Source organism: Tympanuchus pallidicinctus, unplaced genomic scaffold (assembly GCF_026119805.1).
Source record: "Tympanuchus pallidicinctus isolate F22 unplaced genomic scaffold, pur_lepc_1.0 scaffold2, whole genome shotgun sequence".
In the NCBI taxonomy this organism is placed as follows: domain Eukaryota; kingdom Metazoa; phylum Chordata; class Aves; order Galliformes; family Phasianidae; genus Tympanuchus; species Tympanuchus pallidicinctus.
Window position 1 is genome coordinate 27560388 of NW_026294721.1, and position 21065 is coordinate 27581452.

At 39.9% G+C, this 21065-nt stretch overlaps 1 protein-coding gene across 1 annotated transcript; it reads right to left on the reverse strand.

Moving 5' to 3' along the window:
- Positions 1–4453: 4453 nt before the first annotated feature.
- On the reverse strand, positions 4454–19787 carry ASAH1 (N-acylsphingosine amidohydrolase 1). The gene is made up of 14 exons (XM_052682083.1): positions 19608–19787; positions 14921–14967; positions 14650–14740; positions 13763–13849; positions 12800–12878; positions 11885–11959; positions 11031–11076; positions 9473–9617; positions 8272–8326; positions 8006–8087; positions 7282–7413; positions 6954–7077; positions 6372–6428; positions 4454–5289 (listed from the first exon to the last, which is right to left on the reverse strand). The coding sequence occupies exons 1-14, from the start codon at positions 19770–19772 to the stop codon at positions 5200–5202; spliced, it is 1275 nt and encodes a 424-aa protein (XP_052538043.1). The 5' UTR covers positions 19773–19787; the 3' UTR covers positions 4454–5199.
- Between the last annotated feature and the right edge of the window lie 1278 nt (positions 19788–21065).

Sequence of the window (21065 nt, forward strand, 5' to 3'; positions counted from 1 at the left end):
AAGTAAGGTAGTAATAAAAAAATGTGGTTTGAGTGTTTCTGAGTGCCTGTAGTTCTGGCACTGAGGACCGTGGGAAGCAGGATTTGAGCTGTTAAGTTGTTGTGCAACAAAGACATTACTGAAAGCAGGAGCTTGAGACACAGGTAGGCAAAGTTGTTTGGTTTTGTTTTAGGCCTTTTTGAACAGTGATGATGTTTGTGTAGAGTGGCTCTGGCATTGTGCTGTGCTTGGGGTTACTTAAGGAAGATAGGCAGGTTGTCAGTTGAGCAGTCTGAAATGGGAGAAATAAAGAGCATCATCAGAATTTGAATGAGAAAAGTAAAGGGTTGCTGCTCTGTGGAGCAGGATCCCTGTGGAGTAAATGCAGTGTGTTTTCCCTGTGGTTGGTGCACCTGGCCTTGCAGGAGGTTGTGATATGTATCTTGGGCAAACATGAGCTTTGCAGGCTGCTTTTCTGTCTTCTCCTGGCCCACCACCTGCTATTCTGCCTTCCTCCAGTGTTCTGCTTCATTCTACGTCCTTCATGACAGCTGGTACCTGACACTCCCTTAGTTTATAAAACAAAATCTCTAGCCTGTACCTTCAGGTGCTGTGAAATAACAAAACACCAGAAAGATGCTAACAGACCATATATAACCTGCTACCCTGTGCACATGGTTGTTAATTGCACCATTGCCTCTCTCTTTCCTTGCTGTCCCATAAGTCTCCGCTTAGACAACACACCAGGTGTTAATGTTTAACCATGTGTTTGTGAACCAAGCAAACCCTGCCTCGAGATGGTTCTTTTTCTTAATGAGCTGGTTTTCTTAATGTGCTCTCCCCTTATTACTGAATTATTGAATCCACAGTCCCTGAAGGCGTGCTGGTATCAGACTAAATCAGCTTTTGATTCTTCTCAGAGTAGCGTACGTTGTAATCTTCCCCACATCCAGAAAGGTAGAGGCTTATGCTACATGTGGAGCTGTGAGCTGTGGAATTTTGATTGGGGATTTTTTTTATTTTTATTTCTTGCATTGGGTATTGGCCTAATGGAGAAAGCTTAGCAAAATTAAGAGAATGACAGAACTTTAAAAGTGGGAAACTCAAAGCAAACTTAATGTATGGAGTTACCTAAAGTACAAAATATTCGTCAGAGGCAGGCATTACTACTGGGACTCTTCTACTGTTCACACATAACCCTTGAGCTAAAAGAATAAACTTTGCAAAACAAGTTAGACTGAAATCTTGTCTTGTATACATTTAATGTAATTCAGATCTGATTCAGTGTGGTGCAGAAAATGGCATGAGGGCAGAGCTCCAGATACTCAGGATGTAAACAAAGCAACTCCTTTAGAATTAATTTTGTCTCTTTTAAGTAACAGTGTTTGGGAGCAGACTGAGCTACAAAAGATCCTTATAATCTTTCATAGAACAAGATAAAATGCTCTGAAAAACCAGTAGGCAGGCTAAGAGGAATCAGCTGAGTGGTCTGCTTGCTTCTTGATCACAGTATTTCCTAGATTTTGAATGTTGTGTTTCCAGACAGTTGTAACAGTTACAGGAAGCTTTTTATAAAAGGCATTAATATGTGGAGACTTCTTCCCAAGGCAAATTGTGGTTTCTGCCACTGCTTTGAGCATTATTCTTTCTGGCTAATCTCGTTCTTCTAGTGCAAAGGATGGGAGGTTTTGCTGCTTGGAGAGATTTGGTGTACCTTTTTCAACCATGATTCTGGTCCTGCAAAACCAGAACAGCTGCTGATCGTCACCTCAGCATAAACAGGTCATTTGCCTACTGTTAGCACTAAATTGAAAAGCAAGATACTGAGCTTTTTCTTTTTTTGAGGGGGGTCTGCTTCTTTCTCCTCCCAGCAGTGGTCTGAGGAGCTGTGTGAAGGGCAGACAGGTGTCCATGTGCTGTGAAGGAGGAGGTGGAATGTGGTGCTTGCTTAGAGGTTCTCTGCTACTCTATCAAAGCCCTCCCCATCGTGCCTGCTTTCTGCAATTCAACTTCTATTTAATCTTACTCTTTCCTTGCAAGTACTTCCTTGATAGCTGTGGGAGTGCTCTGCTCTGGAGTGTTGTGTCTAAGCACAGCAGAGACAAGGAAAGCTGTGTGACTCTCTTGTACTCTTTGAATGAAATATGTGCTTTTCCTTTTTTTTTAAAAAAAAAGGCAGAAATTCAAGTGAATAAACTAGAACCTTATTTAAACTTACAAAGAATTAAAAGGAAAAAAATACAGATGGTTAATTATTAACCTGTAGAAAAACAAGCTGAAGAATAGGGTTGTGCTTTCTATGGTTGTGAGATACCTCAACTATAAATGTACAGTACTTAAATATGAAGAAACAGATCTGTGTATTTTCTATTAAAAAAAAAAACAAAAAAAAAACAAAAAACAACAAAAAAAACCAACTAATAAATCCTTTTTTCTTCAGTGAAATGGCCTTAGCTTCTATGACAGCAGCTGGGGCAGCTGGAACAAGGGAGAGGAAACTTATGCTAAAAACAAAATGTCTCTACTTGTAACAAACAAATGTAACTTCTCTGGCTTGAGATAACCTTTAGAGCAAGTGCTTTCAGCATGAAGAGGTGGAGATTAAATCAATAAGCAATTAATAACATTAATCGCTGTTGACATTAAGGCAGATAAAGTATAGCATATTTGCTTCCATTTTTCCTTTTTTTTTTTTAATAGCTTTTAATATTTTTGTCAACAGTCAACACATGTATTCAGGCTCTGGATAGATATCCATGGGATTTAGCTATGCACCTGCAATTATAAAGCAATTTCCAGTGTGGAAATGTGGATTCTCTTGCACAAGGGGCATACCAAAAGCACATTAGTTAATGACTGTAAATAGTCTACACTGCCTTGCTCCATATACTCTAAAGTGGGAGAGGACTGATTAAGGAAGTAAACTTACTACTTATTCTTAAATGACAAAGTAATTTGATTATACCTCTTATGCAACTAATTCTAAATAAATCTGAACATCCCCCCTCCCTTCCTCCCCACCAGATTAAAGTGTGAATGCAGCAGTACTGTGACTCTGTGACTTGTCCTTCACAATAGGCAGGTACAGACTGTAGCATGTAAATTGGTTTGTTGTATGTGAATCATCTGACCCAGAAACTGCATTTCAAACTACACGTTATTTTTCCACTAATCTAAAATGTGATTTTAGCTTACGTAGGTGCAGCAGACACTGTTTAGATGAAAAACAGACTCTGGTAAAACAATCATGCTAATGTGTTTCTGCTTGCATACATTAGTTGGAAAAATATTAGGTATGTAACTAGCGTAGCCCTTTTGTTTTTAAGGCCAGTTTAAATAGCGGGATGTGGATTTCCGTGTGGTCTAATGTGTCAGTGCTTTATATCCACTTGAGTTTCTTCTTGATGCACTAATGCAGCCATTTTTCTATGGCTTAGGACATTAGTACTTCATTTGACCAGATGCCATGATTTTCATATACCAGCTGATAGTTATTTGGCAAATAGCATTCCTTTTGTCCCTCTTTCTTCCACTGTTGATGGAGGGAAAGCTTATTAGAACTGACTTCTGTAAGCTGGTAACATGGTTCTTAAAACAAGGGATGACTAAAGGTTAGCTTTTCTATGCATATTTGTATTTAAGAAAGGACAACAGTACTAATTAAAACTTAGCCAGAGATGCTTTTGATGAAAGTTAACTTTGAATCTCAGATTTATGGGCAATAGCTTGCTTCCTTTTCTGTAGACTTGTGTTGTTTGAAGTTACTTAGAAAAAAAATCTTATACTAGGCTTTACTGTTTGGAACAGAAAACTGGTAACACCTACTGTTCCAGAGCTCTGCGCTACCCATGTACTGCTCTGAATATTCTGGTTATCAAGAATCCAGCTGTGAGGGGATGTCATCAACTTACACATTTTAGGTAGACTGCCTTATGCAACAGTCACTGCAGACACCAAAGAGACAGCAAACGCTTCCTTTACCCAATGGCAGGGATAAATTCATGACTTTGCTATCACTTCAAATATGAATAGCCTTCCTTCTGTAGTGTAGCAGAAGAACTACAACTACAAGAACCAACAGGCCCCTATGCTTACTTGCCAGTGTTTTCTCTTTGCATGTTATAAAACAAGAGTTGGCACTGTGTTTCATAATTAGGCCTAGCAATGATCTACTGCCGTGTATAAAACTATTAATGTATTCTACATTATCTGCTTCCTAAGATATTAAGGTATCTGTATTTCTCCCTGTTTCTACAGATCTTTACTTAAATTTGTGTTTCAGGCCAACAACACAGACTTGGCTTTTCATCTTATCCAGTTTTAGTAGTTGGTTACTCATAACTCACAGATCATTTAGATGTTACTCAAAATCAGTCTATGGGGAAGCAAATGCCTTTTCTGCCATGTGATGTGTAATGTATCTGTTGACTTCCAATAAGGTATGAAATCATTGCAAATGTATCAGTCTGAGAAAGAAGTTCTTCAGAGTATTTATTGTATTAGTATTTTTTTTTTTTTAAACAACAGAACAATCTGTATTAAATAATGTATCTGTTAACAGGCCAAGAAAGAATTTCAGCTAAAGATCCACAAATCAGTGAACAGACACTTAAGACTCAGATCTACTTTTAAGATATTTCCACAAGAGCTTGTTTCTGTGACTAAATACGTATTCCTGGTTGGTTATGTTGTAATAGAGCATTTTAGACATATCTTCATATGGGAGACCAAAACAGGAGCTATTCATCCTAAGTGCTTGGGAAAGAATAACAGAACTATATTATCACAGATAATCTTCTAATATATAATCCTTCTTGTGCTTAGTAGGTAGTATTTTAACTAATTTGTGCTTTAAAAGTACTTCAATTAAAGAAACAACAACACATGAACAAAAACAAAACACACCCCAAACCAAAATAAGACTACTGTCAACACTGAAGAGATCCAGAGCTAAATGCTGAACTCATGTTGCAGAAATAGCTGAAATCGAACCAGATACACATTAATAAAAGTTTCTTGCCTGCAGAACTTCTGAGCAGAAAGCAAGAAAGTCCAATGCAAGACAGGGTCTCCCTCCTGTTAGAAGCCCATTGACATTTCTATATAACAGTTACATTTCTGAAAAGAGGAATGAGGTTGATGAGTGTTATTCCAGAAGTGTTTTCCCTCGGAGGGCCTCCAATTCAGACAAGCACTTTCCAACATAGGAAGGGTACAGGACTACCAAGGACTGCAGGGATCTGGGCATTCCCGCAGGTAGGTCTCTGTGTGACCCTTATCCACCTCCATCAGCGTTGTGCACACTGTCAGCTAATAAACAAGTGGGAGGAGAGAGAAAAAAGCCTCATCAGAGGTATTACTGAAGAAACCCATCTCCAAACTAAAATGTGCACTTATTTAGCTAATTGTGGGTCTAATCTCTAAATCTGTTTAACAACTAACAACATGCAAGTACAAATAGCTTGGGTCCTCAGCCAGGAATGCCACCTTTACTGAATACAGTAACTTTTTCATTTTGGAAGTTCTCTTGGACCCTTCATTTAAAAAACAAAACACACCAAAACAAAACAAAGCACATTAAAACTTCAAGTTAAGACTAAAACATCTTATGTTGCCAGAAGAACATGCCTGTAGTATGCCTAAACAGTGTATTAATTTGTTCCATGCAGAACATGAGGCATGTATCTCAGATTCCTTCAGACTAGGATTCTTGGGGTGTCTGTAATGCAAAAACTGCCTCACACCAGTGCTAACTGTAGATAAGGAACGGGCTCAGGCTACTCAGGGCTTTAAAGCTGGGCCCTGGGACAACAGTTATTCTGAAGTAACTTGGAATTTTCATGATTGTATTTGCTTACTTCACCTACCACCACTCAAGCTCTACTACATAGCACTGTCAATGTGAATGGGGCTGAAGGGGAGGCAGAACTGAAATGACCTTATAGAAGGACATACTCTTCTATTTCTATTCTCGCACAATCATATGGATGTAGAGACCTTCCTGTCTATCTCCATGCCCCTTATCTCTTTTGCTTTTTGCTCTGTCATTCCAGTAGAGCTCATCTGCTTTTATTACAAGTCAGTTTTAATTGGGGTCAGGAAGAGAGAACCTGCTGCTTGATAGCCTCCTTTCAAAATGAGTGTACCAGTTTGGTGAAAGGTTGCCATAAAAGGTTTTTAGAAGGCAGACCATGTTTATTTTGACAATTTAAATTCTAGCTTCACTTATAAAACCTTAAGCTTTGTTTACAGTACAAATTCAGCCCTTTTTGTCTTTGCTGTGACAAAAACTGAATGCACCACTGACCACCTCCTCAGAAATGTAGCAATTCCTGATCGACTGTCCCCCTTGACCCCCTGCTCTAGACTTTCTGAGAAAACAGAAGCATTACCTTATTGAGGACAGGCTTCGTAGAGAGAACATCATAAATAGTTGGTAAGGAGATGTTCTGAAAGGAAATAATACATTGATGTTAATGGACATTAACCTGTTCCCTAGCATTGTGTAAATGCTGAGAACTACAACTTTTGACTTCTCAGTAAGACAAACCCTTAGGAATACATAATACTGCAAGGACTTGTGCAGCCTAGATCTCCATACTGCTTCAGGCACCTGAGTGTCAGAGCTGCCTGACTGTGTGTGCGTGTGAATTCTACTAGTAATAAACAGCTCAGGAAACTTAATATTTCTTAATATTAAATATCTCCTCTTTACTTCTGCATGTGCAAGGGGCTAGAAAGTACTTGTAGCAAACCCACCTAGATAAAGCCTAAAAAAAACCAACACAGTCATATAAAGAGCCACCTGGTATCATTAACCAGAAGTGTGGACAAATTACAAAGCCATTAGCCACCTTCGTCATTGCATCTGTGCTTGCAGATGCCCTAGATGCTTCTGGATCCTGCTGGATTAGAGCTGTAGCTTAAGCTGAGGGTTTCCAAATAGCAAGATTAGATATTCAGAGGATGTTTACCTCTTGTGATGTCTGGTTCAAGCACTTCATTGCAGGCGTTCTACGATTATCCAAGACAAGTGGAGGCTTCCAGCGATCATAGTTTGTTTCTATCACATACCACGTACCTTTCTTTATATCAAGGCTGGAAAAGAAGTGTACATTTGTGGTTTGCTTCTCTCAGTATAGACCCTAAAACCAGATTTTTTGGGCAGATATATGTATATGATATATAGATGATTCTAAAGAACTAAGTTCTTGCACAATAAAAGGAAAACTGTGACAATTAACTGGTGGGGCCTGTTCTCTTCTGAAAAGAGGAGCTGGGCGTTAGGTTGAGCATACTCACTCCCAGATATCCAGAGCAGCTGTCCTGGAGCGAGTTATCACACAACCTTCTCCAGAATTTTTTCCCCCGAGTATAAAATAAGCTGGAGCCAGCAGTCTTGTTTTTGCCAGTTTGTCTTTTGCATCCTGGTAACTGCAGATAACAAAGTAGCATTCGACTATCAAAGGCTGTAAGTGGTTGTCATACTGAAGAAAATGCACCCACCCAGGAAGAGTCTGGGCAGTTACTCCTTTTTTCCCTTTTCAGGCATCACACGAAAGATTATATTGCACTGACAGAACACACTTAAGTAAAAGCTTCTCTACTCAGTTTGTACTTAAGGCTTGGTTGTTGAGAGGGTGTTCTTGTATATTCCACGTGTTGAAAATGAACAAGTTATGATGTACTGTACTGGTGTTCCATTCCACTAACTCATTAACTTTGTTTACTTCCTATTGTATATTACTACCTGTTGGACATGTCTTGATGCAGGATGCTGTTACATATTCAGATGCCAGTAGTTTCATTAGGGAAAAAAAGTCTCAGAAAGCCATTTAAAAAGCTTATAGGAAGTCATGTGCCACGCTTACTCATCACCTGAATATGAGCAAAACTAGAATTATTTAATATTAATACTTCTAGGAAGATATCTATATCATTCGATACTAAGCATGTACCTACAATATTCACGTCAGGTGTGAAAGAGGTTATAGTAAAACATCTACAGGGAGAAAAAAAGCAGTACCTTGTAGCATTCTCGAGTACTGATCTTGTGAGAAAGCCCATCCACATACCATCTCTTCTACCAAGAAACCACTCAAAGATACCTGCAAAATATTACTGGTTAGCTTCACTCCTGCTATTCTAATTTTCACAGCCTTTAAAATGATTTGTTCTTTATTCTACTCATCTGGCATCTTTTCACCATTTCTGTAACTATTTAAGGTAACTGGTATGTCTGAGGTCTGGAAATCTTATACTGAAATAACAAACAAAACAAGCATTACTCACCAATATAACCACCATCAAGGCTGAAGCGCTCATTCATTGTCAGGGTGAACAAATCCTGAAAAGCATTAAACAAATCAGCCTCCATCCATTACAAGACTATTAATATCAGAAATAAGCAAAAGGCAACATTGCCGTTTATATGATAACTGAGCTTCTTATTCATTAGACTACTCTGTCTGTTGAGTAAGAAGCTAGAAGACCAAGCCCATGTCTTGGGCCTCATTAATCTCTGCTTGAGTAAGCAGAAATGATCATTCACAATTTTCTAACCTAGCACAACACAGAAGTGTAGTCTGCTGGCTTGCTAAGCAAGTCAAGCCAGTGGTCCTTGTTGCATCACTGAATTAGCAGATTTCCTCCCCTTGCTGTATGTAACCTTCTTCTCAGACCTCTGAATACTGCTGTAGTTTGAAGGTGCAGTTTTAAGGTCCAGTGCTAAGTAAACCCTAATGTGCTGCTGTTCACATATACATAGAGCTGAATGCAATTCAGCATGCACTACTTGCAACGTGGAACTTTAACTCCAGACTTCTTGTAGTGTTTCTTTCAGAGGAAAGTGTAATTCAGCTGCACCAAATCATTTTCAGAATGGAGTCTTATCAATCTCCTGATATCAAAAGATAAGATTAAATGGATACAATGCAGGGATGTATGCTAGAAATGCTCTACTATTTAAACAGTGAACTATAATAAAGAGCAAGAGCATACAGCATGGTTGAAATGAAGGTGCAGTGGTAAGTTGGAGACACTGTGAAAGTTCTCTGCAGCTAGTTTATAAGGTCTAGATAGAATCTAGATTTCAGTGTCTATTAAAAAAAAAATGTGCAGGTCTCCTCCAAGAAGGGCTGAAGAAAGAGAACTAAAACAAAACAAATGTGTGGTTTCTCCTCTGTGAGTGGTATCTTTCCATCTGCTAGCCAGAAGCAACAGCCAGTTCAGCGCATCATATGATCTCCCATTTGCTTATTCAGAATTCAAGCATACTTTTTAGGATTCATCCAAAAACATTTCATTTAGGCAGTCTCCTTTTACAATGAACAGTGCAGCACCGTTTCCTTTTAGCTTTCTTCAGATCACTCTATGGTGTGCAGGAGCAATTAAGAGTTCACAAATCAAAACATCCTAGGACAGACAGTTAAAGCAAGAAAACCTTCAAGTCTGAAGTACTATTAAGACATGGAGAAGCTTCCCCCATACTTACTGGTTTGACACCTGACACCATGCCTATGTATCCTGCAAAATTTGTAGACCTAAACACTGTTTTGTTGTTTCTCTGGAAGTCCAAGTTTACCACTGTAGGCTTCAGTTCCCGAGTTACAGTCCAGGAATTATTTTTAACATCCCACCTGTGGAAGACAAAACAGCATTGTAACTTCTGTCCCTCTGTATCTTTTAAAACTTCCAGTCACAAAACACAGGTTTCCCACGTGATGTTGATCTTACACCAACAAGCACTCTTCAGTAATTACCTGAGCAGCACAAGGGACAACTATAAAGTCTAAATGCATAGACAGCAATGAAAAGAACCAAATTTTATTCAGACCAATAGCATAATACTACTCAGTAGCACCTTTGGTACATCTGGTTTGTTTTGAAGCACTGATAGCTTCTGAATGATAACTTCATTCTGTTCCTACTGTCTAGTGGAAGCTGCTATTGGTACTGCCTGAGACACCAAACCTATTGTATTCTGAAAGCATGTGCTGTTTGTACTCCAGCAGCAGGAACCTGCTCCCTCAAATTCTTACATTTCAAAGGGAGAAAACAAAACCAAATACAACTGGATGTGCCGTGTATAATGAGAAGGCCCAGTTCCAGTTTGTAGGATAAGCCAGAGCAGTCTATGCTAGGGAGCACTAAGGAACACTTACAGACAATTCTCTGGAAACAATCCAAGTTCTGGGAACAGCTTTGAAAAGTTGCCTCCGTTTCTAGGGAGCACATTCCCCGTCTTTTGGACAAAAGGTTCAACACAAACCTAATGAAGGGACGGATGCAGCCACAGCTGACAGTATCTGATTTTTTGATAGGCAGGTTAGAAATTTAATGAAGATGAACGTGTAAATTCCATCTGAGCATTAACATTCATCTGGGTAAGTGACATTACAAAATACACAATATATATATAAATATGTATTTTTAAAAGTACATATAAATATACTTGGAAAATAAAACGAAATTCCCAACCATGAGGGATAAAATGAAAACTAAAAGAGGATCCAATGCTGCTCAAGAGTTTGTATCACATCAAATGTGAATGCCAGATCAGTGAAACACGTATCATTGGCTTCTGAGCAGAAATGATGGGAAGTGCCAGTGGAGAACTGCACAGTGACCAGAGGAGTCACCTGGAAGAAAGACAAAAAACCCAATCCAAACCAACCCTCAATTCACTGCACACACCAAAACTGAAGTTTCTGTCCGATTGCTTGAGGAGCAAAATACGCTGTGCCTCTGAAATAAAGTCACACGGACTGTTCTCTGTGGATTTAACTGGAGCTGAGGAAGCACTAAGTGACACTGAACACAACTGTTTTCCAGTCATTCCTTGGAAGCGTGAAGCAGTTTGACATATGATCAGCAAAACAATTCCTTTGTTTGATTTAGCCTCTCTTCCACAATATACAATGCAGACTTGTTGGTCACCATTTTAACAACACTCAATTCATCTTTTACACACAAAGATGGCACAAGGAAATTTCTTCAGCTGACCGTTTTTCTTTTATTTAGACTCCAAAGGCATAGTTTTAGGTACTCACCCAAGAAAGAGTCCAAAATCCAAGTTTCTGGCATGATACAGCTTTCCTATATTAAAACAAATGAATAAGTAAATACACGCATGTAAAATATTCTAAAGAAAGAGACAAATATCAGCTTAGAAAAAGATAGAAAACACACACAAACAATAAAATACCATTGTATAACTATCCTTTTTTAAGCATAGAAAAATGTGTTTTTTCCTTTTTATATAGAGGATATTTATATATAAATATCAATTATTTATTATAATTGAAATCAACTAACTTTTTAAACTGCTGCCCATCTCAGTTTTTGACACTTTCAACATTCTTAGTGCCACAGTAATAGCTCCAGAAAGTGGGGCTTTTGTAAGCTTCCTGAAAACCCTTCAGAAGTTTTCTAAATCACAAGAGATGTGGACAAGAGCTGCAGAAATGATTTGGAAAATGAAGTGGTCTCTTTTCTTAGAACAGACTATCCACTTTCTCTAGCACCACACACAGGCAACAGCTAGAAACCAGATGCAAAATGCATTGCGTTAGAACCTCTCATGACTCTGAGAAAACAGCAGGTGTGTGATTGGTGTTTCTTCCTCGTAGCAAGACAAATGCCACCCACTACAAAAAGGAAATAACTAAAGAAAGAAAACCACACAACTTCTTTGAAGGTACTTTTTTTTTCTTAATTTAAGGCTCCTGTCACTCAGCCTTAATACATACCTCTTTGTTATCATACCTGTTTATTATCATTGCTTTTAGTCTCTTCTACTACACCTTCTTTCCTAGAGCTGAGAAGGACCCTGTTCTGCATATTTTGAGGCAGAGCCTTTCCTGGAATATTACAAAACCAGAAACACTATTCTGAGATGGATTACCTGTGCTATCTTCTGCCACTATGGATGTGCACACAGTAAAAATTTCATAGAAGATGTTAAAAATAACAATCTCCCCTAGAATAAAAGAAAAAAAAATTAATTTGAAACTTTTGCCAAACCAGGAAAAAAAGAAAAAAATTCTACTGCAAAGTTCAGTATTCTACAGCATTTCTATTAAGAGACTGTTTTAATCCCATTTGATCTTTGAAATGATCAGCAAAAGCAAGAGCATCCTGAAAGGCCTTCTGCCATACTATACAGAAAGCTGACAGCTACTTCCCTTTCCAGAAACTTCAAAACAAGCTATAAAACTCACTTTCAAGAAATAAGCTGTTGTATGTACCAGTTTTCCCATGCAAGAAACGGGGATATTGTTCATATACAAAGGAAGCAGTGGGACTAGACGCATGGACCGACCTTCTCTGTCAAGACTCTGAAAGTATCTACTTCCTGCCTGAAGTTACATTTCTTTTGCAGAAGGTGCAGAAGGCATGAAGATGTTGTAAGAGTCACAAGGGAATGAAAGCATAGCATGAAACAGTGCCTTGCCTTTGTGTATTGAAGGCAGACAGCGAGCCGAACGGGAAACCAAAGAGAACCAGGGAATCCCCCAAAGCTTGGGTACACAGAAGGCAAAGCTATCTCCAGCTCCCAAAGCTCAGGGGTCAGAAGCTATAGCTATACAGAGAAGATCCAGCCTGATAAAAGGGTTATATGATGTACTGCCATTCTCTTCTGAAATACTGGTTTCATTTAGTGTGGGATGGATTGTATTCCTTTATCTACTTAATTAATAATTTATTTGTTAAAGACACAGCTGAGTATAGTTATACTGAAAACAGTTAAATACACTAACTTTAAATGAATCTAGATTCCTCGTTTTCACTATGTTAATAAAGTGTTGGAAACTATTACCCAAAGGAATTCCAGATGAATTTGCAATCCCTTGGAGCTCTTCATTGAAAGGATAAGGAAGTGTATCTGTCAGATGAGACTGAAAGGAAAAGTACTGCATGTTGACTGTGTAAGTTCATGCTATTTTGCTACTTGAAAGAAACCTTTCCCCAGTAGGTACCTCCTGAGCACTGTAAAACTGAGTACTTAATTCTTCTGCAGTTTGCAGAACTCCAGGATATTTGTAGAGTACTTGGAAAGTAAACACAGCTAATCAAAATACTGACTTGTGAGCAATAGAGATTATCACAACATCTAATTACTGTTAGGAGCCATTAAGCAGAATTCTTAACATTAAAACAGCTCAACTGGAACTGATCGTAAGGTTGTCAGCATTTAAGAGAATCTCTAAAGTCATGACATAAGTGCATGTCATGTGCTAGCTTTGTGTCAACCCCTTGCAGGCACACTGGGATACTGCAGCAAACCAAACAAAGCACGGCCAGCACAATCTCAGGCTGCTGCAAGGAGAGATGGAAACAGATGTGACCTTACACCATCTCCAGCTCTACACTGTTTTTTACAGTAACAATCCTATGCCAAAGCCTATTTTAATCAGTCCTGACTTCTTTCAACCTGGCCAAACTTGTCTTTGTAATCAGAAATTTTCAAAATCTGCTTTTATTCTGCTATTTAAAAGAAGCTGAACATGGCAAAAAGAATTCCAGCAAAGTATTTTGTTACAGTGATCAAGAAAATAGCAGATATGTCCAACATGACTAATCCAAATTTGGAAAGTTCTCAGAAAAGATGTATTTTGAGTTTGGCAGGGTTAACTTAACTCTTCAAAATAACATTTCTGTTCTGGATAATCTGAAAGGAAGAACTGTTAGATGTAAAGTTTGTAACTGCCAAATTTAACAGCATTTTACTTCTGCTAGTCAGAGCATACAGTCATAAAATAATTCAACTGGAAATACTTACTATTTTGTGATCCACTATATCAACGATTTTGCCACTAGGGAAGAAGGTGTTTGCTATATCCTTAATGTTCTGGATTACGGCCTTCAACTAAAAAGAACAAGGGCTTTTATTGAATCGAAGATCTCAAGCACAAGAACTGATAGAATACTGACAAAACTCTTTCACATACTTTTGAAAATAACATTTTACTGAAAGAATGAATTAAGGAAAGAGCCAAATGTGGTGATGTTGCTGAGAAAAAACACCCCCAACTGCCCATTTGAGAGTCAAGGCTGAAGTCAACAGTGATAAGGAAAAAGCCTTAGCCTTTTTGGAGAAATTAAGCATTACTGAATTGAAATGTCAGTAAGCAGCTGTTCTGTAACAGGCTTGATGATTTCAAAAGATTTTTCATCCCGTGCAAACCCCATCTCTGCAACCAACACCCCTAAAAAGTGAGATATTCTGCACTTTCCTCTCTCTGCCATTTCTTCATCTCACCTTATTTTAATAGAAATGTGGATGTACGAAGGACTAGGAATGCTGCTTCAGTTTCAATTCTGTTTCCTGGGGCTGTTGCTTTGGTCTACTCCTCTCCCTGCTCCCTCCCCATGCTGTATTACTTCATGAGTAAAGAGCTTTTATAAATAAAAGCCTGCTTTATACCACACTGCTTCTACGCCTCTGCGTTCCAACCGTCACTGCCCCGATTCCTGATTCTGCTAGTTCAAGTGTTGAACAGTCAAGCAATTATTTTATTCTATAATCATATAAAAAATGTGAATTAGATCTATTAAACCTTTTAGAGCATTTCAGCAGAGGTATTTCTTCCAAGCCATTTCCAAAATAGAAAGGCAGATGCTACTTTTATATATGCTAAGCTTAAATGCAAACTCTGCTTTTCCTACCTCTGTCTTTTTGGCACGTATCAACTCATCCCATCTTTTGCTGGGAGGCAAATCAAGATTTATGATGTATGTGGGTACATTCCCTTTAAACCTAAATGAAAAGTAAAAGTGCAAATTTAAAGGCTTTGAAAATGCATTTGACAAAGTAAGTGCTTTTCACTTGTGACTGTAACCAGAACTGTCTGTAACGTGAACAAGTCACAACAAAACTTGAGATACTGATGCTTGTAAATCAGTAAGTTATTAGAACAAGTCCAATCAGATTACTTACGTTGGTCCTGAAGGAGGGTACATTTTACTTCTGCAGTCTTCTCCATACTGTAAAGACAGTAAAAGATTACTGTTGAGATTATTATTATTATTTTTTTTTTAAACACCACTATTCTAGCAGTTGAGATTTGGACCTTTAGGACAAACAAGTTCATGATGGTTTGATAATAAAGGAAGGGAAAGTCTTGGGACTTGAGAATAAAAGAGGTAGTGGACAAGCAACCACTTCCCGTGCTATCTGACACCATTGCAAATAGCTTGTCTGATGTACTCTGAGGCAAGCACAAGTTTATGATAAATACACAAACCCATTTTTACTCTGTGACTCAAACACATGACTGGCAGATGACTAAGAGCACCTGAACAGCATTTTCTACAGAAAACCTCAAGAAACTCAAGCCTCAGTATGGGCCAGAACAGTTTGTTCTGCTTAATTTCTGATTTCCCTTTACAGCGCCATTCATAAACATGTTCAGTGTTCAGCTTCATTTTGTAGCTGGGACTGAGAAAGCACACACAACCATGGGCAAATTACTCAGCCACAGGAATGAGCTACAAAACGTTTTGGTTTTTTTTTTCAGATGTACTTTGGGAAAGTGCTCCTAAACCAGTGCTGAATATTATCAGAGCCACATTTCAGAACGATAGCTAAGAGCCAGTTACCCTTATCCCCCAACGTATGGCTAGCTAAAAATTAGTTTGAGGATTATAGTTAGGTGTACTCCAAGCAAACGCAGGGATTACATAAAACACACATATATGTACATACACAAGTGTGTATGTGCCATAAGTATTGCTGCACATTCTACTCATGAAATACAAATGCAGAGTAGTTGCACTTGTGCTTCAAACCAGCACAGGACATGGCCCCCAGGCACAGCTCGGAGCTTGAGAATGCAGTACAGCCACTCTCTAAGGAAAAACACTTATACCATTCTGTACATCCATGCAGTGAGACAGAAATACCAACTTACAGATATCCTTCCCCCATTTCCCACCTCACCACTGATTTCCAATTCTCACTTGGCTGTAGTGTCCAATGATGTGTCCATTTAACACATCCTAGCCAATAACATCAGAGGCAGGATCTCTAGCAGCGATGCACCTGTGATAGATAAGCTAGCTAATGTCCATGCTGTTTTGGGGCTAATCACATTACTGGTTTTTAATGCCATGATCTAGAAAACATAATGCCTTACACAGCGCCACAGACTTTAAGTGCTGCCATAATTTCTCACAGTGGGAGACGGGAATTTTGAAATCCTATTCTTTTTTTCTCCATTATCAGTCTTCTTTCCGTGGGCTTTCCAGTGGCTGGGAGAAAGCACAAGATGAAGGCTGGTGTTCCCTCACGTGACACAAGTGTATAGAAGCTGCGTGCTTCCCGGATTTCAGCGCAGCGCCACTACAACCTTTGCACAGTTGGAACAGAAGGCTGGACACAGGAGGGCATTGCATTTTCAAAACAAGGAAGTTTCAAAACAACGAGGGAAGGTGGAAATAGCAGATGACTAATTGGGCAACAGAAGTCAGAGGCTTCGTGCAAAGGCCAGCAAATACTTAACAGCATTAATGCAACCGTCTTGTGAAATTTTCCATCCTGCAATACTAAAATACATTAGAAAAAATGACTGCATAGATTTGGACCTGGAAAAATTTGCTTCTTGAAAGGCAATAACAACAAAATGAGTCCAAAACAGTCCCTTTCACATTCAGGCAATTTTCAGTAGAGGGGACCAGGCACAAATACTGCAGGCTGGACTGGTGCAAGGTTAGAGAGAACACATGGTCATGTAACGTGCAGCGATCAACTGCACACCAACAGGTTTAGGTTAAGTCAAATATTTAATTAACTTCAGCTTGGGAGTCCTGCAGCCTGGAAAGGCTGCTGACGGTTTTGTCAGTTTGTATGTAACACTGCTGGATCCTTCTACCCATACAGTTCAGTTATCTGTCAGTACAGTCTGTGTATACACTGGGCAAACTGTGACACCAAAGCAGACTGATCTGATTTCAGACTACTTTATATTCCGGGTACTAAATGTTATGTCATTCCCATCTCTCTCCCATGCGACTTTAATCTTGTATGTGAAGCTATTTTTGTTCTCCCAGTCCTTTGCAACCTAAGCCACAAAAGAGGAAATGAGGAATGAGGTGAGGGAATGGACAAAGGAAGAGCTAATGAGAGACACAGAGAACAGATAAAGTATCCTCTCCTTATAGCTCAACAATTTTACACCCCTTACTATGTATAAAGCAAGCTTAACAGTCCCCAGAAAGTCTATATACCTTCCAGGCCTGTTAGCTCTGCCTGATAAAGCTGACAAAAGCCAGGACTATTGGCAGCTTGTTTAGAGAATCTACTACATGCGGACAGATAAAAAGTAATTTAAAAGGATGTCAAAACAATCAGAAAACAAGAAAGGATTTTATTTTATTTTTTTTTTTGAACATGCATTCTGGCGATGGGCAGAAAACTTTTATTTTCTGTTCTTTTTTTCTCCTAAAGATTAACTGCAAACTATTTTGACAAAGTTAAAAAAACAGAAAGTCAACTTTTTCTGAGTGAGTTTCCCACTCTGAATGGTCCATATCACAGCCAAACACTCATGAACGAGTGCACAATTTTCCTATTTCTTCTGAAAGATGGAACACTCAGGCTGTCCCTCTACTTTCTCTGAATCAAGCACAAAACTTAGTAACTAGCTATTAAACCATCTAAAAACTCACAGCTATTTGTTGCTTGAGGGTTTCTTTACATGACCAGAAAAAGCACTAGGAACTTTCTATGACCAGGTTAAAATAAGCAGCCATAAAGTCACTGCTGTGTCAATGAGATCATCTTTTCTGCAAAGTCTTGACACTGCAAGAACAGCAATAAACACTGCCTAAGAGAAGGACAAGCAGCCCTGCAGCACCAAGAAGGGGACCACCTTTAGCCACAGGCTTTGTAAACCAGAGATGGTCTTGCAGGAAAAGCCAGCAGAACTCCCTCACACCAAGAGGTCACTGTGAAATTGCTTTACAAACACACACCAAACCCTTCAGGACAAATACATTCTGGAATGGTGATTAAATGATCTCTGTTCCTGTTTTACTTTTTATTTTTTTAAATCAGCTTTCATGTGGAGACTGTATATCCTGATTACCTGATGTACAGCTGACTACAGAATCTGTATGTACATATCAGTGTGCGTAATAACGTACATAAACAGATGCTTTACAGCACAACACCAAAACACTAACAGGAAGAATGCAGTGGGGGGAAAAGACAACATGGGAAAAGACAAGATGGAAATAATAATAACGAGAAGGGAAATAATACAAAATTGTTTTGTTATAATCTATTCTATGGAGAGAAAAAAAAAAAGAGCAGAACAGGAACTGAGTAGGCAACAAACTATCAAGGTAAATTGCTACCTGGGAAAAACAAATAAATCAATTACTAACAGTTATTATTCACCACAATAAAGAAAATTAATATGTGGTTTAATGACTGCTGAGTAAATACTTCAAAAACTAGCCTGACTGCTTTCACATAAACAGACTGAATGTAGCTTGTCCAGTCTAAACGATGCTCCAAGCCCTTCTTGGAGGGCTTATTACCATCAAAAATGTTTTTGATATAGATCAATTCCAGTATACTTGTTAATATTCAGTGTTTCTTGTCTTCATATTTTAAAACAGGTATGTTTATGCTATGAAATGCTGTTCTGTAGTTACAGGAGGTAGCATTCAGTCTCTTTTAGACAAAACAACTTGTTCTATTCTGCATATTCTGGTCTGTGAACTTTTTTTCTCAGCTCCTTTCCCTTTAAAGGGCAGTGCCAGCCCTGTGCCATGCTGCAGCAGTCCAGGAGACATTTGTCTTTCTGAAGATGGGAGTCCTCTTGCAGCACTGATGAAATGGGAACTGAGCCAATTTTAACCACATTTTAAAGAAGACATTCAGTATGGCTGAGGAGGCCTAACCAAAAGCTAAAGGGAATGGAAGTCTGCCCAAGTCTGTCCAAATCCAAACCAAAATGCTCACAGCTGGCTGCACAGCAGCACAACTGGACACCCAGGTATCAGCGCAAAGCTTCACCAAGAGCAACCAAACGCAAACCCAACTGCAGCCAGCAGGGACTCACTGCCGGTTGCCCCTCACCTTCTTACAGACCATAATGAGAGTAGGAGGCTGAGGAGAGGAAAGCACGCTGCAGTTCTTCAGGAATAAAAACCACAACACGGAACCAGAATGGCTCTGCTTGCATGCTAAGGAGGTGGGAGACAGCCTGCTCTGAACAAGGAAAGCTGACTTACTGAAACGCTTAAATACTTCTGAAAGCGTTATTTAAAAGAAAAGCACCCCACACCTGCATGCTTGATGGAACGACCATAAAGGCAGTGAATGGCCAGAACGGCACACACGCTTCCAGCGCGTCCTCCTTAACTTTCGGTTTGAAAATCACGGTTGCAGCGTACGCTGCAGTACATGCGAGACACAGTCGTACAAAACACACTGCAGCGGTAAATAAAGCCAAGGCTGTTCGCCACAAGAGCTGCTTAAAGCCCGTAAGAACGAGAGGACCGAGGCCCAGCGCAGGTGCCGCCGTCCCGGGCGTTCCGTTCCCGAGCCCTCTCGCCGCCGAGCCCCGCTCGCTCCGCCCCGCCTGGCACAGCCTCACCCGCCCCGTCAGACTCACCGGGTCCGGCGCCACGACGAGCGGCAGCAGCACCATCAGCACGGCGGGCAGCATCAGCGCCCGGCCCCTGCCCGCCATCCTCCACGCTCCGCTTCGCTTTCCCTTCGGCTCGGCTCGGCACTTCCCGGCTCGGCTGGGAGCGCCGGTCATGCGCGGCGCCCACATGACCGCCGCGGGGGTGGCGGCAGGCGCTGCCGGGCGGGGCGGGACGGCTCGGCTCCGCTCAGCACTTGCTGCGTTAAGGGTGCTTTGTGCGTGCCCGTGCCCTGCGTGGGCAAAACTAAACCTCAGCTACCTCCCTAGGTGGTGGGAGACTTTGTCGTGCCGCCAAAAGCACCCCTCTTTCTATTTCCTTGATGGGCAGAAGACTTTCAGTCGTATTTCCACAGAAGTAAAAACATCACCGATCCCAATTCTACATCCATCCCGCGGGAAATGAGAAGTTGCCCCAGTATTAATATTTTGTGCAGAGTTTGATGTAGTGAAGTAGCTCACTAGCTTTCAAACTACGTGCTGGTAGCAGCGGTAGAGGGTTATTTTTACCTGAAAATTTCTTCTTGAGGCAGTAAATAAGAGTGATATAAAATATTCTACAGATGCTGCATCAGCTGAAAAGTGGACAAGTGCACTGCAAGCCCACACCAAAGCTCCAGAACATCCTTATCAATTCTGGTTCCAAGAATGAGGCGTTAAAAATAAAGCACGTGTAAAATACCTCTTGAGGTTCCAGACTTAAGAACTGCAAAGCTGAGCAGCTGCAGCGTGAGTGAAAGGGAGCCGGCTGGGAAAGCTTAATCCAAGGAAAGCTTCTCCTGTAGTTCCGCACAGGAAAACATGAAATAAAATCCTCTCTTAGGCAACACTCAGAGCAAACCTGTGGCACCAGTTTTCACTTTGTGTAATCGCTGTGCGTGTCTGAGAGATCCTTTGAAGCAGGCAAGTTTTATGGTAATGAGATGCAAGGCGGTCACCTTCCTTAGGAAGAAAGCATTTTCCCTGCCTTGCCTGCTTAACGATGCAGGAAACCCGCACATGGAGCCATTCTTAGCACCATGAGAAACGGAGTATTAGATTTATCAGTCTAGGCATGCTGTGTACTTATTATTCACTACTACATTATTATTACATATTATTACTACATTTTACTACTATTACGTATTACTACTATATTATTCACTACTACAGATAAATGGTGCATTTGTCATAACACAAGGCACAAATCATGTGTAAGTATTAAAAACCTAGGAAGGCTGTGGTTTAGTTTATATCTTGTGCTTTATCTGGTGCCCAAGTCAGGTTCTGCTGTAGGGAACCTACTTTGGCAGGGGGGTTGGACTCAATGATCTCTGGAGGTCCCTTCCAACCCCTACAGTTCTGTGATTCTGTATGCTACACCTACTTAGGCACACACAAAAAAAGAAGTATTTGTGATTTAATTGGCTATGCGATTAATTCTCA